Source organism: Callorhinus ursinus, unplaced genomic scaffold, assembly GCF_003265705.2.
Source record: "Callorhinus ursinus isolate GAN/ISIS: 27379988/994484 unplaced genomic scaffold, GSC_fseal_2.0 scaffold5, whole genome shotgun sequence".
Classification (NCBI taxonomy): Eukaryota; Metazoa; Chordata; class Mammalia; order Carnivora; family Otariidae; genus Callorhinus; species Callorhinus ursinus.
Genome location: NW_027397067.1, coordinates 14,913,505 through 14,932,856, shown reverse-complemented (window position 1 = coordinate 14,932,856; position 19,352 = coordinate 14,913,505). Strand labels below are relative to the sequence as shown.

At 37.5% G+C, this 19,352-nt stretch overlaps 1 protein-coding gene across 7 annotated transcripts in view; it reads right to left on the bottom strand.

Moving 5' to 3' along the window:
- Positions 1-18,526, bottom strand: part of YTHDF3 (YTH N6-methyladenosine RNA binding protein F3) — a 39,817-nt gene extending 21,291 nt beyond the window's left edge. The window contains exons 1-5 of one of the 7 annotated variants that reach the window (XM_025870639.2): positions 18,219-18,526; positions 17,707-17,731; positions 14,239-14,384; positions 11,828-11,913; positions 575-2,173 (exon numbers count right to left, since the gene is read on the bottom strand). In XM_025870639.2, coding sequence (XP_025726424.1) covers positions 575-2,173; positions 11,828-11,913; positions 14,239-14,296 — 1,743 coding nt within the window. In that variant the 5' untranslated portion in view covers positions 14,297-14,384; positions 17,707-17,731; positions 18,219-18,526. Of the gene's footprint in view, positions 1-574; positions 2,174-11,827; positions 11,914-14,238; positions 14,385-15,479; positions 15,533-17,706; positions 17,732-17,910; positions 18,087-18,218 lie in introns of those variants that run through there. The other 6 variants (XM_073892815.1, XM_025870640.2, XM_073892818.1 and 3 more) reach the window with 6 other exon arrangements.
- Between the last annotated feature and the right edge of the window lie 826 nt (positions 18,527-19,352).

The following is a 19,352-nucleotide window of genomic DNA, read 5'->3' as shown; positions in this document are numbered from 1 at the left end:
TCTGCAGTCAAAATCTAAAAGTCCCTGCCTTCCCAACTCTAAGCTGTGTTCCTAAAGTCAAATCCTTACTATACTTTGTACAAGTGCTTTAAGTGTACAAATTACAAAAACGATTCAGGAAAGAGTTTCAGGGAAAAAGTCTATTTTACGTCTCATAAATACGAAATAGTCAAACATTTACAAAAGCTGTTTCAAACTCCTAATATATTTTTGCACAAAATTAATAAAACAGAATTAGTACTAGAGTCCCTCACCAGTTCCTAAGTCTGCTTAGTTATAAATGCAGAACTTATGGAACTTTGATGAACACAACTCAATGACCTTTATCCCCTGAGTATGAAGAACAGGCAAATTCAGAGTCAGGATGACCCTTGGGAAGAGAAAATGATGCCCATGTGCCATGAGAGACCCTGAAGGGAGTTTGCAGGGTTCTGTTTCTTAAGCTAAGTAGTTGGTTTCCTTCAGAGTAAAGCTCCTAAACTCAGAATGTAATACTTAAAGGCGTTAAAGAACACCCATCCATACACACCACCCGAATAAAAAGACCCTACACAAAAAATTACTGTACTCTTACCCTACGCATGGCTTCCTCCTCTTCTTGACGCTTTTCATAATGTGCAAAGTCATCAAAGATTGAGGTGGTATGCTTGAAAGTAGCAATTATTTTAAGCACTTGCTTAGCTTTTTCTAGGGGTACCTCTTGAGTGTCCCTTGAATTGGTAACTGGTTTGTTGTCATTATTTTCTAAGCGAATATGCCGTAATTGGTTATTGGGAACATCTTTGACAAAGATCCATTTAACTTCAAATTTGCCCTTCCACTTATCCTGAGACCAGACACCAGCATATGCATTATAGTCCACAACAGACTTCATTTCAGCCACTCCACAAAAATGTCCACTGCCATTCACACTGAAGAGTAAATAGAGTGGGCCTTTCCCATTCAGGGAACGGTAAGCTGCATCCAAACGCTTATTACCATGCTCAGTACTACACCAGATAGAGTACTTAATTGAACGGTGTATGTCATCCTCAGAATAGCTTTTAATTATAAACACACGTCCATTCTTCAGGTTCCAGTCAAAGTCTTTGGGATTATAATTGTTTATGGCCTTTAGCTTTTCCAGCACTGGATGCACTTCTACGCTAGAAGGTGAAGCACTGACAGGAACAACACCTAAACCAAAGTTTTCACCGCCCACTCCATTGTTCTGGTTGAATCCAGCTCCCCTATTCCGAGGAGCTACCCAGCGATTCTGCAGCTGCTGCTGTTGTGGCTGCACTTGGTGAGGCTGGGCCTGTGGCTGAGGTCCTTGTTGCTGCTGTGGTTGTGGTGGCTGAGGCTGCTGTTGAGGCAGTTGGCTTTGCACCAATGGTGGTGGTTGAATTAATGGCTGAGGCTGCTGGATTATAGTTTGAGGAGGCAAAACTGGTTGGGTTGGTGGAGCCTTTACCACTGACCCCTTTTCATCCCAAGTTCCAATATTCATGTTGTGTTTTATAGGAGGTGGTGGCACAGCAGAACCCCCAATTCCCACATTGCCCTTGGGTTTAAGTTTCGGTTGAGGTTTGGCAGGCTTTCTGGCAATGGCAGCCCAGGAGGTTGGTTTAGGCGCTGCACTGCTAACTGGGGGCACACTATTGGTTGCAATGCTAGTCATACCACTGCTGCTCAAGGCTGTACCTACAGTTTTTGTCACTGCAGCTGTCAGGTCACCACCAATTTTCAGTCCGGTCATGCCTTGCTCAATACTACTAATGCCAGGCACCTTACTCAAAGTATCATTGCCAAATCCAGCCTGTCCATCTGTAATAGCTCTCCCAAGAGAACTAGGTGGATAGCCATAACTGCTACTATAAGCAGAACTTTGTGTTGATTGTCCCTGAGATCCACTTGTCCCCCATGTAGAGAAATCAGCATTACCAGGAAAAAAGTTAAATCCATGTTGACCAAGAAATGGAGGGGTATTTCCTAATGCCCCAGGTTGACTAAACACACCATCTGGTATATAATGATGTTCTCCATTACTCATTTGTCCATAGGTTGTCAGATACGGCATAGGTTGGTCTCCAGCCGTGGACCATGCTGCTTCCCCAAGAGAATATGGAAATCCAATGGATGGAGCATAGTAACTAGGCATGTATGGATCTGACATTGGTGGATAGCTGTTACTCTGGAAGACAAAAGATCAGAATCAGGAGCGAAATATCCTCTGAAGAGCAGGGGAAAAAAAAGACTCTGAAAGATTAAAATCAAATAGTTTTAAATAAATGAAAAACTGACGTGCCCATTCCAGATAAAATAAAAATCTCAAATCCAATTTTATCAAGACAAAGATTTGCTGGTATTTTTATTTTAAAATATTTGTTATAAAATTGCAGGATTTTTGCGGGGGGAGGAGATGGGTAGGATGGGGATAATTTTTAAGAGTCAGATCCTCTGGCACAATTTAAAAATACCATCATTTCTACAAAAATCTGAATTATAAACTCCGCACACACGAATTGATCATTTACAGCCAACTCTATTTTAAGCAGCTGATGTATCCAAAAATTTATATGCAAAGATTAAACAATCCTGGAAGCTATGCCAAATAATAGAGGAACTATAGTATACCTATCTATACGATGGAATCCAATTCGGCAATTAAATTTTGTACTTTTATTAAAATGCTCAAACTGAGAAAGAAAATGATTCAAGATTATACTTATGCCATGATCTAAATGTTTGTTTTGTTTTGTCTTGCTCGTTTTGAAAAAGAATCAAAACAAAATCCTTACTATGGTTTCTTAATGATGGGATAACAGGTGCCTCTTTTCTTTGAACTCTAATTTCCAAATTTTACCCAATAAAATCACCTTCCTGGTCAGAATTTTAATTTAGAAACAGTGAGTTTCTATATTTTTTTTCCAGAATTACTGCAATTAAATCTCATTTGTTTTGAATACTAACTAATCATTTAGTAATTTGCCAAAAATGAAGGCACTAAATTCTAGTTAAAGGAAAAAAAAAACAACTTTGTTACTAGCCAATGTAAAAAATAAGATACTTTAAGGATTTATTTTGAAATGGGTTTCTTAGGCCAAAAACACGTCTGAGAATAGATTTTCACTCTGGTTTAGCTGTGATTTTTCAAGTGTTGGACAGACCTTTAGAATGTACAGAATTAAGCAAAATTTAAAAATTAAATGCAGTCAGGGCAACTAGTACTCATCCTTATAAGGGTGAATACCATTCTGAGGGCTGATAATTCACTTAATATATAGAGGCATTCTTATCCTAAGTCCCCTGGAGCAAAGTATTTAACTTTTTTTTTTTCTGTTACTCTCTCAGAACTATGCTGCCACTACTTTCCCAGCCAAGAAGGTGTATCAATATAAACATGTAACAGTAACTTCAGAGATACTACCTGGAATTCAATTGAAATTTCTTTTAAAGGCCCATCAATGAACACTGAGATACTGTCACTATTAAGTTACTTTGACACACCTCATAAATGTTGAAACTGTCCACTGTCTATGAGAAAGTTAATTTAAGATTTTGTCCTTTGAAATGATTCTGATATAACTGATATAAAAATAACATGAGAATCAAATAAAGGTTGCATTTAAATTAGTAATTGTGACATAGATTTACTATTTCCAGCAAAGCTTGGACTTAAAAACAAAAACAACTCTGTCACTTAGTACTACTTAAAAAAATGACTTTTTAAATATACTCTCAATACATTTTACTATATTCAAAATGGGAAATAAATGGGTTACTGTTTACCAATCTAACTGAACATATTCTTTAATGGCATTACATAATTAACTACATTTAAAAATATATTCCAAGAATGCTCACAATATTAGTATAAAGGAAATAACGAACATTTTCGGAACCACAACAGTACTGGCATCACCACACAGACCAACACTGGAAATACTGACTGCCATATTTAATAAAAGAGAAGCCCAAAGAAAGCTCACAATCACCAACGATGTTTTTCAAAGAAAAAAATCTTTCAGAAATTAGTAATGATTAAACTTTATTAGCCATGAAGAGCGTGCACGCATGCACACACACACGTGTAACCCGATCACTAAATTATTTGCTAAAAATAAAAGTACTCAAAGGGCTTCACACTGACAAGGAGGTCCCTGCGATATAAAACTCTTCAAAAGCTTAATAAAAATGAATAGGTCAGCCAATATAACATATATAATAGATTAACATTTTTTTTCTTTAAGATATTCACTTGAGAGAGTACGCAAGAGAGAGCATGCAGGGCGGAGGGACAGAGGGAGAGGGAGAAGGAGACTCCCCATTGAGCAGGGAGCCTGATGCGGGGCTCCATCCCAGGACCCCAGGATCATGACCTGAGCCAAAGGCAGACGCTTAAGTGACTGAGCCACCCAGGTGCCCATGATTAACATAGTTTTAAAATTATCTTTTTTTGAAGTTGCTAAAAAGATTCTTCTATTACTGTATTATTTCAACCACTTACTGAATGCCTACATTGTGAAAAATACTGATACATTCATTCTAAAAGAAAACCTACAGTTAAAGAGACACAAAACACAGGGAAGTGAATAAATTCCACATGGGGGAAGAGCAAGAGAGCTGTGCTGAACAGGGAGGTAATCAGTTTCAAAGTTCTAATTTAGAATGCTGGCACTGAAATCTGGACTCAGCACGTCCTTACCTGGATGTGAGAGTGGAAAATGAGACCAGGTAGAAAGTTTGTTTGTTTGTTTGTTTATTTGAGAGAGTGAGAGAGACAGAGAGAGCACAAGCAGGGGGAGAGGAAGGAGAGGGAGAGGGAGAGGGAGAAGCAGACTCCCCGCTGCGCAGGGAGCCCCATGCGTGACTTGATCCCAGGACCCTGGGATCAGGACCTGAGCTGAAGGCAGACGCTTAACTGACTGAGCCACCCAGGTGCCCCGAGGTAGAAAGTTTTTAAAGTTCGTTCCTCATAACCAAGTTTTTGCAAAATTACACTCCTAACTTACGTTGAATTTTTTTTTAAAGACTTTATTTACTTATTTGACAGAGAAAGACACAGCAAGAGAGGGAACACAAGCAAGGAGGTTAGGAGAGGGGGAAGCAGGCTTCCCGCTGAGCAGGGAACCCAATGCGGGGCTCGATCCCATGACCCTGGGATCATGACCTGAGCTGAAGGCAGACACTTAACAACTGAGCCACCCAGGCGCCCCATGTTGAATATTCTTATTTCACCATCACAAATGCTGAATTTTGCAGTTACCTATCAAGTTCGTAACTTATCTATATCACCTACATCATAATAATTCAGAGGTTAGCAAACTAAAGGTCAAAGAGTAAATATTTCAAGCTTTGCAAGCCAAATAATCTCTAGTTGCTGTCAGTCATCTTTCTTTTTTTTTTTTTTAAACAACCCTTTAAAAAGCTACTAGCTTAGGGTTTTTTTCAAAGGAAACAGGGCATAGACTGGATATGACCCCAGGCTAGTTTGTCCACCCTGTTTTAACTGATTATCTAATCTGTACTAATTCCTAAAAAAAGGAAGCCAATATTCTCTGGGGAATGGGAAAACAAATTCTGTCAACTCTGTTACCCATGGGGCTGGACCAGGCCCAAACTCTTTAGGGTATGGGGGCTTTTATCAGATAACTTTTCAATTATTTTTTTAAATCATAATTTTTACTAATTCACCTGTGAATTATTGATTTTATCAAAATAATAAGTTTAAATTACTTTAAAGTGTATTCCATTAGTCACACCTGCTATCAAACAGACAGCTCTGGCTAATAAGCAGAGATACAGTGCTGTCCCTATCTGACTATAGAGCTCTCCAGTGTTACTGCTACCACCTATACTTGAGTATATTGGATAAGTGGCGTTCTGCACTTTATCAAACAACACTACCCATTTATTTTTCCAGTTTTTTCAGTAGTTTCAGCTGAATAAGATGTTTTTTTCCCTTAGCTCCATCAAAGTACTTAACGAGCTTCTAAAGGCAAGGCTTCATTTTGGGTTCTAGTAAGAACAAAGCTATAGGAAACTTTCAGAGTTTCAAAGTAAGATATGGTCAACACATTTTGAATTAGTAGAGCTTCAACTGTAACTGGAAATGTTTAAAAATATGTTCTGCTAAATTTAAGACTATTTTTAATTGCTAGCTATGTGGAATATCAACCAGAGGAATCTACCTTAGTAGTGAAGAGGAAGAAAAGTTCCACTTACTGATGATGCAAAATAACAACTAAAAACTTACTTTCACCTTTTACTTCAAACCTGGTTATAGTGAGACATAATCAGTATAACAGTTTATGTTCAAATAATCACTTTAATAGTATACTCATAATTTGGAAACTGGTTAGTTATAGTGAAATTTTACTATATTCTTTAAAGATATGCAACCTTTAAACCAAACGATGTGAAATGTTTGAAGTTTCCCTCACAGTCAAAGTACTATTTGGAAGAGGAAAAATTACATCAATATATAAATATATAAAGTGATTTAAAAAAATCAATGAATATAATGAAACATACTTGTAACAACAGATCCACAGACCCTTTACCCACAGAAATAACTTAGAAACACAATCTGGGGAGGCCATTTAACATAAGGTTGAAGTGAAGCCATGAGATGTCTAAACTTTAATCCCAGCCCAGGTACTTATCAGCTATGTGAAAGTCGCCAAGTTACTTAAACTGTGAACTGTTTTCTCATCTACTAAAAGGAAATAAAGATACAGTGCCTAAGACACATAAGTATTCAATCAACAATAGTTACATTTGTTAATACAACTTGCCCCTTTTAAAATGTAAATTAATCCCCAAACACAAGATATAATTTCAGACCTACGCCAGATCTTAAAAGAATATAAACTCATGGTGTAATGTAGTAGTCAAGGATATGGACTCAATTCTTTAATCTTTTACTTTCTATGTCAGTGATCTCATTAGATCATGTAATTTCTCTAACCCTGACTTCGTTGGTAAAATGAGGATAATAGCTGCTGGTCTTATCAGTTGTAAAGATTTTCTAAAATCTACCGCGCTAACTACAAAGTGCTATATGAAAATATAAGAGTAAGGTCTTTTACCTTTAGTTTTTAAAAAAATATTTTTTAAGATTTTATTTATTTATTTGTCAGAGAGAGAGAGAGAGCGCGCGCGCGCACACACAAGCAGGGGGAGCATCAGGCGGAGGGAGAAGCAGGGTCCTCTCTGAACAGGGAGCCCAATGCGGGACTCGATCCCAGGACCCTGGGATCATGACCTAAGCCAAAGGCAGACGCTTAACTGACTGAGCCACCCAGACATCCCAATTTTTCTTTTTTATTTTGAAATCTAAAATACAGAAAAAATTAAAAGATCTTCCTTATAATTTTAATATAATTTATAATTATTTCTTAGTCATGATACACATCAATTGTTTTTCTATTATCTCAAAGAAAACTTGAACAAGAAGTTCATGACTACTGCTGACTTGAGACATTTTAATACAACTCAATCATAGCTAGTCTTTCACACAAAAACTTAAGATCCGTTTTTACTTTCTTTCCAAGAAAGAAGCTATAAATATCCCAGAAGTTCAATTAGAAAGGAAAAGGCGTAATTCACCAATAAAAGCACTTCTGTACAGAGAAAAACAAAAACTGTTTTCTATTAAGAACCTGAGGTACTTCAAACTCCAGAACAGTTTAGAATACTTTTCTTTTTTTTTTTAAAGATTTTATTTATTTGACAGAGAGAGAGAGATAGCAAGAGCAAGAACACAAGCAAGGGGAGTGGGAGAGGGAGAAGCAGGTCTCCCACAGAGCAGGGAGCCCGATGCAGGGCTCGATCCCAGGACCCTGGGATCACGACCTGAGCCAAAGGCAGACGCCCAACAACTGAGCCACCCAGGCGCCCCAGTTTAGAATACTTTTAATGCTTATATGTATTTTCTTCTAAAACTTTAAAAATATTATTATACTTTTCAAAAAGTATACCCTGCACATATCTAATCACAAGGATGTCACCAAAAAATGTATTATACGTGGTACCCAGTTAACCTAAATATTTCAACTGTAATTCTTTGTTCCCTAATTCTAGCAGATAAAGCAATCCATTAATTCAATACTTAATAAATGCCTACTATGTGCCAGATACAGTGCCAGTCACTGGAGACAAAAAGATGAAGAACATGGACTCTGACCTGGAACACTTCCCAGGTCTAGTGGGGAAGACACATATACCCTGCAATTTGATAGGTACTGTAATGGAAGTACAAGCAAAGCAAAACAACCACTCTAGTACAAAGAGCAGGGAAGCAAGTAACTGGGAGAATCAGAAGAGACTTCATCAAGGGATAAATATAGGAGTCTGTATGTGTGTACAGATCATACAAAGAGCGAGATCATGAAAGAAAATATTCAGAAAATATTTATATTCTTAGAAAATAGTGACTCCTATATCCTCAAGCAAACTGGAGAAAGCTGACCAAAGACAAGACAGGGAGGGAAATGGAGCAATTTTAAGGGCACTCATAGAACAAATGTATCCACTGTTGTGAAGCTGTGGTAACTCTATAACATGACAGTGGCACAGACTTGGACTTTAGGAAGATTGCTGAGTGGCAATATAGAATTACTAGTTAGAAAATCACTCCAACAGGCAGAGATAATGGAAACCTTAACTAAGGGCAGTGATGGCAAGGATGATAAATAATAAAATTCAAAATATTCTTTACTTTCTTAGTTCTCTATTCCACTTCTCTGACAAACATGGCTAGGAATTTATCTCCCCATATAGACAAGCAGACAAACTCAAACATAATTTTTCCAAGTTATTCTTCAAATTTATATGTACAAATTACACGGCATCTTTAACAGTACCATTTAAACCTAAATTTTCCAATCAACTTAATTACCCGATTATTCTGAGGAACTTTAGAGAACTAATTTTAAGACCTGAAGGATGAACAGTTACTTTTCAAATAACTATAAAAATTATCCCTTAAGAAACTGAGCACTAGAAACTAGAATATGCTACCACGGAAGGCCAACAACCTGTTTTTAAAGTATCCCTGGATTTGATCTGAATTAGATCTAAGTATACAAAACAATTTAAGTCATTAGCCAAAAAATTAAACACCTTTCCAGATGAAAGATTCATTTTTCTTATTCACAATATTAAAATCAGATGAAGGAGTTTAATTTAAAGACATACTACACATTTAATTGAAAAATTTTTTAATTGAACATTGAACTATAAATGCTCACATAATTTTAATATGTTACTAATGGGGCTCCTGGGTGGCTCAGTCGTTAAGTGTCTGCCTTCAGCTCAGGTCATGGTCCCAGGGTCCTGGGATTGAGCCCCACACCGGGTTCTCTGCTAGGCAGGAAGCCTGCTTCTCCCTCTCCCACTCCCCCTGCTTGTGTTCCCTCTCTCTCACTGTGTGTCTGTCAAATAAATAAAATCTTAAAAAAATAAAAATAAAAAAATAATATGTAACTAATTACTTGAGATATTTCACCAATATTTCTAGTTTTCACTAACCTGCTTTAAAAGGTCAATTTTTAAAAATTTTCTTTTACCTAGGTGTTATGAGTAACTTAAATTCTTATACAAATCATCTCTAAGATTTCAGATAATTTTCAATTTTTCTCTCCAATAAGCCCAGTTTTCAACATTCTATAGTGTGAGTACTCCCTCAAAGGTAAATATGTGCTCTGGTTACAGATAATTATTTTTAGTATTACAGAAAGCTAATTGCTAAAAACCTATTCATTAGTACTGACAAGGAGAGGGAGGATAGTACAGCCTCAGTGGCATCAAATTTTAAAACTTCTCTTTAAATAGCACATGAAAATATATTCAGATATCATAAAAAACCTATTTAATTAATAGAAAGCATGAGACTATTTAAACATCACATTAAAACAAATCTTTTTTAGATTATTTTTGTCCCAAAATAAGGAAACTTTTTTATAAATACAATTTAAAAATTGGGTTCACTAAACAAATCTCTTCGATTGTTAAAAAATAACGGTTTTCTGACACTTCTAAAGTTTTTTTTTTTTACGAGTGCAATCTTATGCAGAATTCCAACATATAAAACAGATAAAAAGCAGAGCACAGCTCTGGTTGCTGCAGGGGATGGGATCAAGAGTACTCTCCCCTGGTTTTCCCTAGGCAGACCTGAAGCCTCTCTGTGGAATGCCAAAAAGCAATATTCTAAGCCCCTGTGACAAATAAATTATATAATCTGTTACCACGTAAAAGAGGATCCTTATTGGTTACAATTCTCAAACATTTACATTCCATTAAAATTCCTTAAAAACAGAGATTGTTTGAAAACAAGAGGATCTTTGTGACTATATCCTCGTCTTAGAAAATCATTTTACATTGTAACACATAAAGTATGAAATCAAGTAGCAAAAACATTCAATTATTTAATATTTAAAACAATTTCCCAAACTTATCTGATCATGAAGACCTTTTTGAGAAAATATCTACTATACTTCATAACATCAGAATTTCTAAAAAAACTGGAAACACTGCCATAAGAGATGTTAACTGAGATTACTGTATGGGCCCAAATAATAGGATACTGAACATTTCTTTTAAAACTTGCACTGCAATTCAAAACAATGATCTTCCTAATTTCCAGTTATACATTTCTTTCACAACCTTTAAGTGCAAAGTAAATTTGCTACCAAGATCATAAAGTTAGATTATATAAGTATGAAATAATTTTTTTATTCTCTTATGAGCAGCCAAACATTCATAGATTTTATCAACCGTTTTTATTCTTTCTCATTTATTTATTCCCTCCCAATACAAGCTAGGAATGTAGATCAACAGATAGAAGGGGGTGGTTAAAGAGAAATGACCAAGGGGCAGATCAGGTTGAACATAACCATGGCTCTCCACACTCCTAAAAACAATCCTACATACCACAAATTGGGAACTACTTCTTTTCAAACTTTCCCTACAACTCTAAAGGCCTACAAAGATATTTGTTTCCTTGTTCTTTTACAATTTAAAAAAAATCTAGGAGATTTCCTGGTACATTTTTCATATACCTTTTTTTAAGCAAAACAACGAGACCAATTTTAATATTCTTTCCAAAAAACTGGTTAATAATGAAAGTTTATTTTTTTAATTTACATTAAAAAATGAATGCAGATATATGCGGATGTATATAGAGACCAAAGAGACCAAAGAATACTCTTTCGTTTTTCAATGCTTAAGTCTAAATTATACCTGTATACAAACTCACACAATTATCCGTGAAAACTCTAAACACCAAAGAACCCCAAAAGTCACCAGTTTATTTGATTTTATGAAATTCTCCAAGCCTACAACACAGAAGGAAAGTGTGTTTATAAATCTTCTATTCCCTATGTTAACTAGTTGTATTAAAACTTTAATTCTCAACGCAATTCAAACTGGAATACCTTACAAAAGAGAAAACACTACATTTAACCAGAATTTCAGGCATAACTACTCCTTTCCCACAAACGTGTAGCTAATTAAACCTTGTAATTTGCTTTGGCTATGAAGATATGGCAGCAACATTAAAAGGTTAAATTCTTTCAAAATTCAAAAAAAAAAAGTCTACTATACCATATACAAATAATGTCCATCTTCAAATCTTTATATTTCACAATCATCTAGTTTCAGCCACCTAGAATTTCCAAAGAATTCTCCTGTACCACAAACCTGCTACTGTTACTCACTATTATGCAGGCACACTAGATTGATACATGTTATGGTTAGCCTCATTCAATTAAAATATCTATTTGAAAAACCCATTAATACTAATGTAAGTTTAATTTCCTAAATATGGGACTGTCAGACTTACCTGATTTGTCTGGCTACTTAAGTATGGCTCAAAATCATCATCATTTACAGCATCTTTTTGATGAATCGAACCGTTTTGTACTGAAACTAAAAAATATGTTTATATTAGATGTATGGTAATTATCTTTATGAAACTGACAGAATAACCTAACATTTTCAATATTTTTTGACCAACTCAGAAAAAGTTGTCCTGAGTTGTTCTTTTTTTAAAAATTTAACTTAATATAGGTACAAATATTTATGTGCAACCAAAAACTTAACAAATCTTGTATATACCCAAGATTACATAAACTATATATACACTTCCCATTACCAAAAACATAATGTAAATATCTCAATTTCAACATTGTTGCAAGCAGTTAAATTGTTGGAAGGGTTCCCTGATACTTTATTTGAATCTAAAATAAACACTTCAAATAGTGTTGTAGATAATCGATTGCTGAATGTTCTCTACCTTTGTTAAATCTCTACATAATTTAGCACAAGAAAGATAAATAAAAAAATGAAATAACTTTCCTTGGTAACTTAAGTTAGAGTAAATGTCTTAAATGTTTCCAGTTAAAGAAAGTGGCTAAAATTCATTGAAGCAGTTATCACAAGGAATAAATTATAAAAAATCTAAATAAAAAGGCCCTTAATTCTAAACCAAAAAATTACGAAAACTTTCACTTGAAAGTACAAAGACACTAAAGATAACCATGATTATTCTTCAAACACATAAGAAAACCAGAGAATAATTTATAATGCTGTATTTGTTCAGAGATCATTTCCAAAAATGCTTTATAAAGTTATTATTCTCTGAATGCTGTCTCAGAGTGCTTTTGAGCACAGACTAGAAATCAAGTCCTGGGTTTGAATCCCAAGTCTTCAACTGAGAAGTGGGGTGATCTCTAATTAGTGGCTTAGTCTCTCTTAACTCTACTTCTCTGTTCAAGGAGGTAATTAACAGTACCTACCTCATTTCATCTGAGGATTCAAAGACAGTATTCAATAATCTTGGCTACTATTATACATAAAATATTACAAGATCCAAAAAAAGATTAAAAATTACTTTAGGACCACATAAACAGAAGTTTTACAAGGCTAACACTTGACATGATGACACTGTCTAAATATACTATTCTACTTTTGAAACACGTGAGATGAAAAAAGCTGAAAGTTTATGTTTGTTGACTAATCCCTCAGAAACAAAAACAAAACCCTTTCTGAATCTGAAAATTCACTGCTTAAAAATACAGTGTCACAAAGTTATTATAAATTAAGGCTGGGAGCAATGAATTTAAGTTGTGTGTTCCTCTAGAGCATCATTACATTTTTATTTTCCCTAATTTTCCAAGAGTTTAGATCACCAAAAATGTATTACAAGCTGACAGTGGCATGGGAGCAAAGACAGGTGAAATCCCTTCATTCTTTGCCACTAATGATCACTCAGAGAAATGATACTACTCTGTGAAGCCTTCAAGGTAGACCTCTTATGATACTACATTGCCCTCAAATCACAAGAGCAACATGAAGGTCACCTTGATCCTGGCTCCACTGAGGTGGTTTAACTGTATTTGGTAAGGATTCCAAGAACCAGAGTTGAGGTACATGTGCTCCCTGAAATTTAAATATATAACAGCTACTAGAAACAAAAATAAAGAGAAGGGTACCTTAGGTTATTTCTGGTGGGCTAATCATTTCAGCCCAAGAGATTCTAACATACCTCTTGTCCTTCACCACTGGCTTTACCACCCCTTTATCAAAGGTGGTTATGCATGGTCTATTACCGCTAAAAAAAAAAAAAAAAAAAAAAAAAAAATCCTCACTACACTATTGGACTATGACACTAGTATATGTTACTCTCTGAAACAGCTACCCATTTCAAAATCACAACTATCTATTTCTTGTATTCATGATTCTCAGAAATTTAGTCCATGCTGCTAATAATAGTAAAAAGTACCCACTTAAAAATCTGTCTAAATCTATATTATGGTGCTATTCTTACTCATTTCCTCTGTTCTATTCTTTATCTTCTAATTCTAAGATGCTGAGACTAAGAACAAAATATTCTCATGCACTAAGTAAATATACAGTCTACGGTCTGTGCATAAATGATGCATAAATATGTCTAAAAAGTTCTAAAAGAGTATTCAAGGAGTATGTCAATCTAAGGAAAAATATTTAAAGTATTTCATGAATACTAACAAGCAATTTGCATTAAATTAGAATCTGAATAAGAAGCTAGCCCTTGAATTTCAGAAGCATACCTTTCCTTAAGAAATTCAACTGTCTTTAAAGACTTTAGTTTTTGAACATTACTTAATGACAGTCTAATGTCTTGGAGACTGAAAGCCATTAAATAGCAAAGATATCCAAGCCAGTCCCATAGTCTGTACAAGTTCTTCAGGGAAAAAAGAACAGATGACTTACATGATTCTTCGCCTGTTTCCTCTGCTCTATGAAGCAGAGTCAAATCAAGATAGAACATGGGCCTTAGGAGCCAGGTGATTCTTTGCTCTGGTCCTGACTACATCAAGTTAGGAAAGTCAACAGATCTGTGCATCATGTTTTCCCACCTACAAAAACAGCGACAATACCATATACCCTCTATCTCCTTATAGGAATGTTTTGAGGATTAATAATAAAATGAAGCCTAAAACGACAATAAAGTGCTTTGCAATCATTTCCAGAGGGAGTGTGGGCACAGGATACAAAGGAACACTGCCAAAACACTGCATTTTCCACTACTTTTCTGAAACACTAAATAAGATACAGCCAAATTCAACCTAATTCTTTTAAACTGCAGTTTTACCAAACAATTCTGTCTCTCTGTTGGGAAGGGATGGGGGGGGAGAGAGGAAGGAAAACATAAATTCCTTTCCATATATTTGTCTATTTATACACTTAAGGCACAGGAGGAAGCTGGTGGCAAGGCTGCTAGGAGTACAGGATCTGACACTTTTATCTGTGGCGCCTGCAGGGAGAGGAGAGGTACCCTTTTATTCTGGCAAGCAAAAATTCTGGTTATTAATAAATAAAAGTGATATAAAATCCGTTTCAAATTATGAACCAACAAAAATAAATAAATCATGGACCAATAGTTAAATTATCCTTAAATTTCTACTATCCTTCAGTACTACCCTAGCCAAGGATAATAAAGAGTTCTAATATTTAATGTAAGGAAAATCTAGTAACTAAAAAGAACTCAAACTTAACCAAAAAAAGTAAACCTAGAATTATTACTTATACTACGAAAGCATTTTTGCCTTACAAAGAGATTGGTATAGAATTCCTTTAAAATTTTAGCTGTTAGTGCACTTAAATCCTTAAGGATATACAGGAAAAAACTTAGAAAAGCAGAGACACTAAGACAGGTGTTAGGCTCACAGTGTCAAATGAAGATAATTCAGAAAGGAAATACAGCATCTCTGAAATTAAGTCATCTGAAAAGGATTATGCTTTCAGAACTTTGACAACTCCTCAGCGACATGTATTTTTCATGTTTGAGAAGTTGAATTCAAGTTTAATACTCATATTCTTAGAATATTCACGCTGTAGTTCAAGAAAAATAACTGCTTTCTGCTTCACAAAAGTAAACAGAACTGTAAAACAATTCTACTAGCTTGAAAACCAAGTCAGCTAAGGCACTGTAGTTTTTCTCAAACACACACATAGCTACTTGTATCAGTTCACTGCAGGTGCTGCCTTCGCCTTGTAATTCTCCCTGCAGGGGCATAAAAATACAAGTGATGTATATGTGTATTTGTGCACTTGCAGCATCTACCATTTTAAAGCATTTTAAATGATTACCAATACTCTTAGGCCAGTAGAGTTTTTCCCTCCTGCCATGTCTTAGGCAACAATCTCCCTGTACCTTAAAAATAGATGAGGTGAGGAAGGTGAAAATAAATCCAGCAAATAAAATGGCAACTAGAGCAGTGGACTACTGTAATTGTAATTCAGCATAACATACAATAGGATTTACAGCTAGAATTATCACTTTTATTTTGTAGATAGAGAGGAAATTCTGACCAAAAGGTACAATGTGTTCAAGCTCACTTGGCAAGTGAGTAGCCACAGGAAGTATTAGAACACAGGTCTCCTAGGAATCCCAGTCCATCATTCTATCCATGGATAAAACTATGAATGGAACAATAAGGGTGAAAGAAAAGAAAATTTCTTGGAATAAAGAGCTATCCAAATAAATACTCTGTGTGTGTCTAGATATATCTAAAAAATGCTATGCTGATGGATCAAAAAATTTTAACCCAAAAAATACTTATTTATAAATGTCAGTACGCAATTATTGTCATAGATAACTTATATCTATACCAGAGCTATCACTAGGACATACCTAAGGGAAATGACTAAATCGCAATCAAACTTAACAGTAATTCAGTAATGGCTTACAATGCTGCAGATGCTTTATTTTGTTTTGTCAAACAAGTAAGTACTTCATTGAACTTGCATACTTACCTTAAAGCAGGTAACACAAAACACTTAGCATTTCAAATAGCCTTGCAAAGTGCCACCTCCCCACAGATCTAGGATAAAATAATTTATGCTAGGCAATAATGACCACAGATTTCACATATCTCCAAGTCTATATACTTCCTCATGAGCAGACTAGCAAAAAAAAAAAATTAATGGATCACGCTTTTGAAATTTACAATATTTTAAAACATTTAAAATAAATAGTATCAAACACTGAGGTTTATGCTTACAACGGAAAACAATCCTAAAATTGAACTTTTAACTCTAAAAATTAAAACTTCTAAATGTGCATATACTCCCCCAAAATACATCTTTAATCAAGACAAAACAATAAATTTATGCTACCCGATACAGTGCCATTTATCTGGTATGTACAAATTCTCAAACTGTACTACAACTCAAAATTAACTGACCTGAGTACTCAGAACCTATTCTTTTAAAATCTGCGAAGGCAAATAAAAACCCTAAGAATATAAAGAGCACCAATAAAGACCTTGAACTTACATCTAAAAAGCTTATTTTCTAGGTAATACTTTACTAACTGAAATAAAAAACAGGAAGTATAATTCTATTTAGTCTAATTTCAAGCCCTATTACAAAATGTTATGAATATATAATTCATTGTAATGTTAACTGGCACTATCCCAAGAAAGCAGTTATTGTTCTATACTTACTAATGTCACATGATTAATGTCATAATGTTTCAGTTGACTATTGTTCCATATTAACAGACACAAAAAACACATTTTTTTAAAATGCTTTACTTTCAACGGTTTTTTTGTTTTTTTTTTTAACTGAAGAGTAAATCATAGAGCCAGAGCAGAAACCTCACAAATTATTTCCTTCCCAGGCCTTTCTAAAATACCAGATTGAGTCACACCTTGCAATCAGGGCTACACAGCTAGATGACATGCCTGTTCAGTTTTGATCTCTCTCATGTTGTAACTGACTTCACTAGAACCAGTGGTTAACAGTACAATTTTCACTAATGTGACATGGAATACAACTTGAATTGCATTTTTTAACATAACCCAGCAATGCCGAACAAAATGTCCACTTATCTGCACGCATTTGGAGAAATTTTTGTGGTAGAAGTTACATAATACAGATAAATTGCAAAATTAAAGAAATGTCACCACGTTCATAATACCTCCTTAACTGAAATACAACTAAGAAAACTGTTTTTTTGGTACAATTTGGTTTCTAAAAAGGTAGCTTCAAAGCAAGGAACTACCGAAGTTTTGGGTAGCATTTGGCTGGTTTGGCCGTGATGAGTATTTCTCTAAACATACATTTCAAAAACAAACAAAAAACTGGAGCAAAAACAAACAAAAAGGCCCTGGCAAAGTTTAAAAGTGACATCAGACGAACATTAGGAGGCAAGATAAAAATACTCAAACTCACCTTTATTTCCTTGCCCTTTAGGTCTCTGCGCAGCAAGACGAAAGAGGTGGTAATGAGAAGAAAAAAGAGAGAGAGAGAGAAAGTGTGTTAATCAAAGACATTATCAAAGACAAGGTATTTTCAACAATCCGCGTAGGAGGAAAACCCACCACATCCTCCATAGCCTCCAATTTCCCAACCACCCCCAGTCTTTAAACCTCCTACCCGCCACTCGAAATCCGTCTCCCAGAGGTCGCCTGGTCTCAGCCCCAGGTTTGCCGCCCTCAGATTGCCCTAAGGCCCCTAGGAGCCGTCGTTCCCCCACCCACCGCGGCTCCGCAGCCGCCCGCCTCGGCCGCAGGCTCCGGGGCAGGGCGCACGCCCCGGCCCGGGCGGCAGGACCGCAGCAACTTGCGCCCGAGGCACCGTTATGGGGCCGGCAGCGGCGGCGACGGGGAGGAGCCGAAGCCCCACGCGAGGGTGGAGCTCTAGGGCTCGGGCCTTCGCCGAGCCGGAGGCCTCTGCTCCCTCACCTGATCCACGCTAGTGGCTGACATTCTTCACCGCAACCCGAGAGCTGCTGCCGCTGCCGCCGCCGCCGCCGCCGCCGCCGCCGCTTGGGCCTCTCCCCGTGCACTCACAGCAGTTGGCTGCCGCCCTCCGCCGAGTGACCGATCCAGCCGCCGCCGCTGCCGCCGCTCGTTCAGAAACCAGAAAGAGGGCCTCGCGCTCGGGGGTCCTTGGAAGGGGCCCTTCTTTTCGGCGTGCAGGCTCCTCTTCCCCCTCTCGCTCTTCGCTCCTCGGGTCCACAATGGCGGACAGACTCCCTAGTCTCACTTCCGCTCCGAGCCTCCCTGACCTTCCGCTCTCCACTCTGACGTCCCTGCTCACCTCGCTCTTCCTCCCCCACCCGCGCGCCCGCCAGCTACCGACCTTGGCTCCGCCTGCACATCGCCACGTCACCGGAGACGGGGAAATCGCTGGTAGGCCCCCGGACGCATGCGCCGGGGAGGGAGTGCGCCTGTGCGGCGGCGAGCGCCACCTTCCAGGGACGCTTCGGTGGCTGCCTTCTGGGCGACTCCCGGGATGCAGGGCGCGCGGCGGGCGGAGGCAGCAGGAAGCGGGCCCGAGCGGGATGCCCTCGCACTCTGGGCAGGAAGTAGGCCTGGGAGGGAGGTGGCGGCTCCCTGGGAGTAGAGCGGGGCCCTTCGAAGGCGCAGTGCCGGCGGCGCGCTCCTGGTGGCGGAGCGGACCTTGGTGGGTTGCAGCGTCGCAGTCGCACCGGGTGAGCGAGCAACGGTGGCCGGGCCTCCCCCAGAGCCTCCTGAGGCCATCCAAGGCCACGTGGGCGGGTGGTTTAGTCAACCGCCCTCGGGACAGAGATGCTGGGCTTTCTGCACAAGCCAGCACGTGCAGCGAAAGTGACTGGGTTAGAGCTCTGGACACTGAAGCAGAGAGGAGGTGCGCCCGCCAAGTGTTCCTTCTCACCAAAGCCCAGGCACATGCTCGGAATAACTCATAATTAACCCATAACCTCTGGAGTCAAATTTACCACCCAATTCCTGCACTTGGGTTCCTCTCCCCTCAAGTTATAATCTCAGGAAAGATACACACAGTTACAGGAGGTTTTTCAGTCCTGAAAGTTAGTTTCAAAAGAAACTGGTTAA